Source organism: Opisthorchis viverrini, assembly GCF_000715545.1.
Source record: "Opisthorchis viverrini unplaced genomic scaffold opera_v5_66, whole genome shotgun sequence".
Lineage (NCBI taxonomy): Eukaryota > Metazoa > Platyhelminthes > Trematoda > Opisthorchiida > Opisthorchiidae > Opisthorchis > Opisthorchis viverrini.
Window position 1 is genome coordinate 967,642 of NW_008751723.1, and position 8,949 is coordinate 976,590.

Sequence of the window (8,949 nt, forward strand, 5' to 3'; positions counted from 1 at the left end):
CACAGTTGAAGAGAAAAGGTGAAAGAGGACAGCCCTGTCGGACACCACTTGTTGTGGTGAACCCAGGAGGGAGCTTCCCGTAGATCTTTACACCGCTGCGGGAGTTGGCGTACAGCGCCATAAGGAGGGTCAAGAATTTATGGGGGACACTTTTGCTCCTTAGACATTGCAATGGTGCCTGACGGTCAATAGAGCCAAAGGCAGCTTTCAAATGAAGAAACACAATCATTTGTTGGCCGCTGGAAGCAGTGTCGCTGTTCCAGAGTTCGTCGGAGAGTAAAGATACGATCGATGCAACCTCTTGCAGGACGGAACCCAGCTTGGTTTTCACGGATCTGCCTCTCCCTGTGTTCAGCCAACCTTGGAAGGATAAGGCCAGAGAGCACTTTCGATGCCACAGCTAACAGGCTGATGCCACAGTGGTTTTCACACAGCGTCCGTGTACCCTTTTTGAAGATAGGGATAACCGTCGAAATGCCCCATTCTGCAGGCACCTTTTCGTCCCCAATAGGCTTTGTCAGACGGATCACCAGGGCTTTTTTGCCTCCTTTGAAGAGGGCTGGATACAGACCATCCGGTCCTGGTGCCTTCTCACGTTTCAGTAGGGCTATTTCATACCTTATTTCGTCTTCCGGAAGGCGACCAAGGTTTACATTTTATTCGCCCGTATGCATTATCTCCACAGACTGTGTTGCCGGAGGCCAGCTGAACTATTCTTCGAAGTGTTTGACCCATCTTTCCAGTCAACGTTTTTGCGAGTGAATTGATGAGCCAAGTTTTTCACTTATCGTTTCGCTGTTCGTTGCTTTCCTGGGGTGGGTCGATCGTACCAGTTGATATAGGGCGCGGCAGTTTCCCGTAGCAAATGCCTTCTCCATCTCTCGAGCGTTCGATATCCACCAGAGCTCTCGGTTTTTCCTTAAACTCTTCACTCTACAGCGTTTGAGGGATTTGCGTGCGCCGTCGTACTCGTTGCCTGCTGGTATGGCTTTCCTCGCACCAATCATGGATAGCGACCTCGACGACATCCAGTGGTCTTGTGGTCGAATTGGAGAAGTCGGGCAGGCAGCACTGAATGCCGCTTGCATAACTCCTTTCACATTTTGCCACGCTTCATCCACATATTCACTGCCACCACAGTACTGTTTTACTGTAGAGAGTTGTTGGGCTAGCTCAGATCGATACTGTTGAGCTATGGTAGCTCTTCAAAGTCAATGGATTGACATGCTTCTTGCTGACTTGTGAGGGCCTGAAGGGAAGCGAATTATCAGGCGTGCACGCACAATGGCGTGATCGGAATCAAGTGGTGTGCCCCAGAAGGAACGGTAGTCCTGAACTGTGGCTCTCCACCGGTGGCTGATGGCCGCATGGTCCAACTGGTCCACGGTTGATTTGCAGCTGGTGGCCGCCAAGTTACGTGGTGCGAACGTTTATGTTGAAAGTTCTTACTTGCCAGGAGCAGTTCGTGATCAGCACACCACTGAAGGAGTCGATCTCCGTTGTCTGTGCGGCGAGCATCGACTCCGAGTCGACCGCCCCAATGCGATTCCAAAGAGCTCAGACGACCTACTTGAGCATTCAGATCGCCCGCAAGCATCACAATTTCAGTCCGTGGTCCAAATCCGAATTCTGCATTTCAACTTCTCTCTAGGTTTGGGCAACCTGGCACCATCCAAGCCCCCCCCTGCATCCTTTGGGTGACATGGCAGCTGGGCGCCGAAAGGGTGTTGCAGATGAACGATTACTTTATTATCTTTGTATACCTAGGACATCATTTTCACTACTTCTTCATGGCCGCTCCAATTTGACCAAGGAGATTGGTTGTATGTCCGGTGACAGTTGAAGGTAATTGGTTCTGCCTGAGGTTGACGGAATCACTTGGCAACGGATCAAAGATAATGGTTTCGTGGTTATGTTTCTGAGCTCAGATGATCGGCTTCGTGCCTGCATATTGGTCAAGGAAGTATCGGTCATCTGCTCTAACATGCCGGCTTATAGATGCCTTCTATGAGAGACAAGAAGTTACAAGGGATACCCTTCATCGCCAGACACTGCCACAGTTTCTTGCGATCAGTGCAGTCGATAGTTGGCCATCGGAAGGAGTGGTGCGGTCCCAACGCTTGTCCGAATGTGAAGATATGGTCGATGCAAAGCTAGCTTGACCCTCGGGAATCTGGCTCGTTCGATGACGAACCAATCTGCGCGGGATAATGCCACAGGAGCACCTTGGAAACTATAACCATTAAACTGGTGCCCATACGGTTACAACAATTCTCAGGTTTGTCGTGACTCCTGAGCGCGTGCAAATTGACGTAATACTCAGCTGGATGGCATTTTTGTTCGCTTTTCTTTGTGGCGTTTGGCGTGCCTACGAGTATAAGCCGAAAACAATCGCAGCTATCTATTCTTGGTTTTTGAAGGCGATGCTAACGCATGTCAGCTTCCAACGCCTCGATCCACGGACGTTGTGGTGAGACCAACATTTGTCACTTTTGACCATATTAAGGTACGCTTTCAATCGTCCACGGGAATGGCATGAAGTCGGCATGACATCAGCCCCCCAAGTCCAGGTTGAGGTTTGTTCCAAAAATATCCAGACAAATGTAGCCAACATTTCTGAGTAGAAGAGTACTGTTTCATCTTTGCGGATCTAAAAGCTCGTTGCTTATCGTACCGCCCGGCCCGGAGGACAATTATGCTCCAATGGTCAAATGCCTCGTTTGGATTAGGCCTAAGTGATCATACATCGGTAGCAGGTGTGAAGGGTAATGAGGTTGGGCACTGAAGCTAATAACCGATAACGACGAAGTTGGCGCCAAACGTCAGGCTGTTACCCCAAACGACGGAGCTCAGTTCGACGCGGTAGTTAAACAAAACAAGCGAAAATCATGTCGCACCCACCACCGAGGTGGGTGCACTTCCAGGTGTATGTTTTGATGAGACTCAGGAGTTTGTCTGACGAACCATGTCTCCATGTTCTTACAAACTGCGTGGGTTGGTTATTTGTCGGGTGGCTGTTGATTTGTTCGCTGAGCGTGGCAGTTGATTTGCAAACGTTTCGTCACCGTACGAGGAGACACCAGTGCGCAGTTGGATGGGTCAAGTCAATTGTCAGGCTCGGCGAACGGATCAACAGCAACCTGATCAACAACCATTAAACTCACCCGAGATATCAATATTTCGACACTACCGAATTGAGTGGGCATCTGTCAGGAAGTTGATGAAACAAGAGGCAGCGGTCTCTTAGAATTCGAAACAATTTTAGTGCTTCACAGGTTGATGTGTGCAGCCTCTACCCGCCCGTAATTCATTGGTTTGGTTTGATTCTTTCGTATCTTTTGCAACCCATCTGCGAAGAACCTAGCACGTTCAGTCTAGCTCAGCTGTTAGAACGCGGAGCTGTCCGCGGTACTTCCTTAACCCGGACATTTCGGATGCATTCTTGGCTTGAATAGTCTGACTGTATCTCATCCCTAGTGCATCTTTCTAAGCAGCTGTACATTGAAAGGATGTCATTACTGAACGATTTTTCATTTCCCCATCATGATTCTCATATGATTTGCTCGGTACCCTTCGCACTTAATATGTCTCTTTGTTGGATGGTAACAATGGATATTTGCCAACGAGATTATCGTCATCACTTGCAGTAACATCAGATGAGAACACTGATACTTCAATGCCGTGCAGCTGTGTCCATTTGCCTGAAATTATAGCTAAATAGGGCAGGGAGGGAGACCTAGGGCTAGCCTAGACATCCAACACACAGTCCGGCAATCTGGATGGGAACTGACAGCCTGGACGCCAGTGATACCAGTTAATCTTCATATCGTTCCAGCCAAACATAGGAAGTGTCACGTGGACCCCATCCTGGAAGGTGAACAGCATCAGCCGCGCCCAAACTTTCCATAACATCATTCCCTTCAGTCATACAGAATTCTGCCCACATCTAGGTTTCTGTCACTTCAAATCAGGCAAGAAAAAACAACGCCCTCCTCGGCAGGCGGTAATGGCGTGCAACACATGGCCCATCCACCTCAGCTTACATTGTTAGATGCTTTGAATGAAGCGTCGCCTGCTTAACTGAAGACTCGCTTTCTGTCACGAATAATTCAGATCTTGCCCTGGTGTGATGGTCTGAGCGACTCCGTAACCCATTGAGTTACACTGTGAGATAACTCAAAGAAAACGCAAATTTTTCCTACCTGAAGCTCCGTGACTGGAACCCGACCTCTGCAGCTCGACTGCTCCGGTCTACGCTAGGGTAACCTGGTAGCACCCCAGCCCTCCTTCTTCGTTCGAGTAGCTTGCGTCGAAAGGGTGTTACAGGTGAAGTAGTGCTATTTTATATATACATGCGTAACACTCCCCGAACCTCTCATCAGTTGGGTCTGACAAACTGTCCTGACCCTGCAGGTTGGGTTGTGGAACAGGCACGGCGATTTGCTCCCTAAAATTGTAGACTGCTATAGTGGTCTTACACCAACCAATCCTAATAGCGGCTGGGCTTTCCAAATGCTCTAGTTGAGGAACCTGTCTATCCTCCTGCCCAGTCCAGGGTCCCCTGGTTATTTGACAGTCCACCTGCAACTACGAGTTGCATAATTTCCAATGACTTCATACCACATCTGCTGTCAAGTGGTGCAATCATGTAGTCCACCTTACTTGCTGCATACAATATGACGGGTAATCGAAGACGTCACTGCTGATACCTCCCTTCACATACTCGCCATTATCCCCTCCTTACCTGATTGCCTAACATACCTCTCCAGGTGCGTTCTTAAGGACTGGTAGATCCCTCGGTTGGCGGCTGCCGTTAGCTGAACTATCCACGGTTAACTCGGCTGCCACGGTCGTAGACACTTCAAACTCGTGTAGCGCTGGACTCTTGGTACTTGATCCAGGGATAAGGCGGAAGCGTCCCTTAAAATCGTCAACGTCGTTAATTTGAGACACCTATGGAGTCAAAGCGGTATATTCCTCTACCTCAAGAGGTGTGCATCAGGCTACAGTGCGGGTTTTTCTGTTGTATGGCTGTGGAATTTGGCCTGTTCAAGCAGCTGAACTGAGACGTCTTCAGGTGTTCGACAGTCGTCTCAGGACCATAGCTCGTGTGGGTTGGTGTCGGAGAGTCCTCAACGAGACAGTTAGAAAGTGGGCTTTCGGGAACTTCCATTGAAGAATGTGTCCAGCACCTGAAGCTGCGTTGGTTAGGTCATGTATTGTGCATACCAAGCCATCGTCTGCCCAAGATAATGCTGTTTTTCGTGCCAAATCAGGAGTGGCGGAACCAGAGAGACGGCCAACTCATCAACTGGAAGTGGAGTATGAGAGATTACGAAACGTTTGTGTGCTGTCGGTGCTACTCGCCTTCCAGGATGAGGCCGCGTGGTCCTCTAGTGGGAGACAATGTCTGCTAATCGATGACAAGGGCGTTCTTGTCAATTTATCCAGATTGAATGAGTGTCCGGACATGTGGGCATCTCAGAATGGTTGTTGTAAGCTAGCACTAAGTCCCTTCTCCATCCACTTTTATTCTTTTCTTCACAATAAGACTTTCAAATAGATGGTTTTCCAGCAGCGAAGCATCAGTGTTAAGCACTGACGTGATGCTATCGATGGTGATTATTATGGATAGGTAGAAAAGCCTCTTGTCTATGAAGACGTGTCGAATTCTTTGGTTACTGTAGTCTAGTCTGAGGCCAAATTTAGGTGCATTTTTCTCTATTATACCATATCACAGTTAAAACTGTTATGTTCGGATTATTTTTCGTGGATCTCAGTTTCAGTCAAATGAGGGCCCTCTTAGCACTGACATTTTAGGCCCTTTTTTCAACGTTCAACTCTCGACTTCTTTTTTTACTTCACAGGGATGGCTACATACATGCTGGACAGGTTGTTCCGGCTCAAACAATCCTTCAACCAATGCAACAGACACTGCTGATGGACGCAAACGGTACGCCTCAGCCGACAACTTTTGCTGTTCAAGCGAGCGACGGGAGCCTTATTCCTGTACAGCTTGCGACTTCCGCGGGAGGTGGACAAGTTATAATGTTTCTGCCAAGCGCAGCGCAGCAAACCATCTACACAACTCAACCTATTGTTTCGGGAACGGCTACGGCATTGGATGCAAGCCTGACCTCTCAGCAAGGTCAAATTATCGGCACTTCTGTCGATGATGAAAACCATATACTCCAGCAGCTGCAACAGACCACCCAAGTTCAACTTATTCATCAGACGCAGGCAACTGCGATGCCACAAGCTGTCCCCACAGCGCAGGTTGTGCAGGTTTCTAGTCCCAAGAGTGATACTCAAGCACAGGCAATCGGAACTCCTCAGACTGCTCCTGGTCTATCGCCCGGTGCAACTCCGGGAGGCGAGGAACCTTTATATGTCAACGCCAAGCAATATCACAGGATTCTGAAACGTAGACAGGCTCGTGCTAAGTTGGAGTCACAAGGACGCATCCCAAAAGAACGGCAAAAGTATCTGCACGAGTCGAGGCATAAGCATGCGATGAATCGAATCAGAAGCTCCGGAGGACGATTTTTTTCACATCCAAGCTATGGGGACGCCGAACACGCATCAACGAAGACCCAATAAGGTTAATCGAATAGTTTGTTTTTGTTTTGTCGTAGTGATTTCGAAAAGATTGTATAGCCGCTCATTATCCTGTCAACTTGCATCCACCCCTTTGGGTCGATCTGTCCCGTCAATGAAAGAGTTTTGCGGTATTTCGTGAACCTCATTGTCGATCCTTTTTAGTCGGCGTTGATCCTCTCCCTCACATATGGCTTACATGTAGCAGATATTACTGCCTCCTGTGGGGATCGGGAGACAGCTTTTTATGAAGTCTGACATAGCTGTCAGTTGCGAGGCGGCCAATAGAGCGAGAATTGAAGGAGAATCTCGCTCTCCGACCAACCTTTGCACTAACAACTATACTCTCTTGACTACTTTGCTATGCTATGCTATACTATACTATACATTCTTGATATAGAGAAACTTGTCACCACCAAGCACCCAATGGTGAATGGGTATTTGATCGTCCAGGTGTAGGGGCTCTAGCGATGCAATGTGATGGATGAGTGGTGAGATTGTTGACTACGGATGCGCATACTTGTCTCACGAGATACGAAGGGCCATCCGTGATAGCAAAACACGACTCATCGTTATCACATGCCAACAGAGGCCGGCGTAATTGGGACAAATTAAACGGAGGATAAACAATGCCGAAATCAAACGTAAGTTGACCCTGTATGCTAAGCTGCACACTCATACCGGCTACTTTGAATAGATTTCAATCCGGAGTAGCCATTCTGGGACTCCGAGCAAGCATTTCTGTCCGGTCGATAATTTTCATAGGCTAAGCTATTTTAAATAATGTCCATCCACTTTTTGTGACGCTTACGGTTCCCGAGTTCCGAAAATGGACTTTTCCAGTATCTCGGAGCACTCCCAGAGTCGCTCGTACTTGACCATGAGCGAGTGCGCATTGGCAAACAATGTGTGACCGCCGTGTGACCCACTTGTTATTTTCCGGTGATTGCGTGTTTTCACTGTGCCGTTCCCTCTTGAAAATTATGGCATTACTCGCTGTGTTGCGGAGAACAGATGACTTTCACTGGCGAAAAATCGAAATTGGCAATAAATATGCACTGGTTTGAACAGTACGTGATGCTTTCGTTCCGCTCGTGCGGGGTCGACCTTAAGCCAGGTCATCCGTCCCATGACATATCCTGTTTGATAAGTTCACCGCCTTTGCTGTTTGCCCAGTTAACTTATCTTTTCCGGTAAACGGAGATACCACGCCCACTATAGTTTTGGTTTTTTTTTCTGCAGGCAACTCTGGGTGTTGTTCTTGCTGTGAAACGTGACGCGTAACCTACTGTCAGCACTACGTCGTTTATAATGTGACGTGCATTCAGGAACCCGTACGTCAACACATCGCACTCGTTCCCCACACCTACTCAGAAGGCGCTCGACAATTTGCCGGACTCGCTAAAGAATCTTTCTGTGTGTTTTTGTTTTATTTTGTCCACTCTGGCTGACTTCTCCGTACGTGAGTCATCACGCTTGTTGCTACCACCGCAGTTATTGTTGTAGTTCATCGGAGCGAGGGAAGCAGACTGAAAGAGCAACTTTTTGTATATCTCCTTCCTCTATGTTGTCTACTCTCTGACCCTTTTCCTGTACATAGATTGACCACTCTTACCTGTCAGTTTACAATCTACAGCCCGACAGCGCATCCGGCTTTTATTTTTGGACATGGGATTCACTATAGCTTGGGTGTTTTTGCGGGTGTAACCATTTTACAAGTCTAGAAAATCTGATCGTTTCTCTGGTATCCGTTCGGTGCACAGCTGCCATGCAACCTGAGTGGAGCACGAAGGCTGAGCTACTACCAGTATGCCGAAGCCTGGATCAAAAAGCCGAGATACAAATCACACGCCTGCTCCGTATCTTCACACCTTAATCGTTGAGCTTTCTAAAAAAAAGTACTAGCGGCTAAGCGAACCGCGTGCAACTGCGAATCCTCCGTTACTTTCTATTTCAGTTTATGTCATTTTTATTTATTGAGTTGATCAATGGAATGATGCGGGTCGTACTGCAAATAGTAGGGCATTCTATTAAAACTGACTGTTCTGGAACTTTTAAAGTTTCGGTTCCTTGTTCGGGATGCTACTCTGATTCAGTTGCTTTCAGGGCTTCCTGACGCACGATCGTGAGGAAGGCATGGCGAATTACAAGCATTACCTTTTGCATCACTGTCTTGTCTAGTAAAGAAACTCTGTCGTGTTTGTTGAGGTCGATGAGGCCGTCGCGATTCAGAACTCTCAAGAAGCTGGTCTATTCTCACAGTTAGCCGAAGCAGGTAATAGTCGCTTCAGCTCTTCGGAGGCACATCCTTGCAGTGCCTTTACTTGGAGGCAAATCGAACGCCAGTGGTGA

General features: G+C 48.0%; 1 protein-coding gene across 1 annotated transcript in view; it reads left to right on the forward strand.

Moving 5' to 3' along the window:
- T265_04195 (hypothetical protein) overlaps nt 1-8,244 on the forward strand; it is a gene marked incomplete at both ends in the record, with an annotated part of 14,477 nt that extends 6,233 nt beyond the window's left edge. Inside the window, 2 exons of the mRNA XM_009168877.1 lie at nt 5,868-6,600; nt 7,840-8,244. Coding sequence (XP_009167141.1) covers nt 5,868-6,600 — 733 coding nt within the window. The remainder of the gene's footprint in view (nt 1-5,867; nt 6,601-7,839) is intronic.
- Between the last annotated feature and the right edge of the window lie 705 nt (nt 8,245-8,949).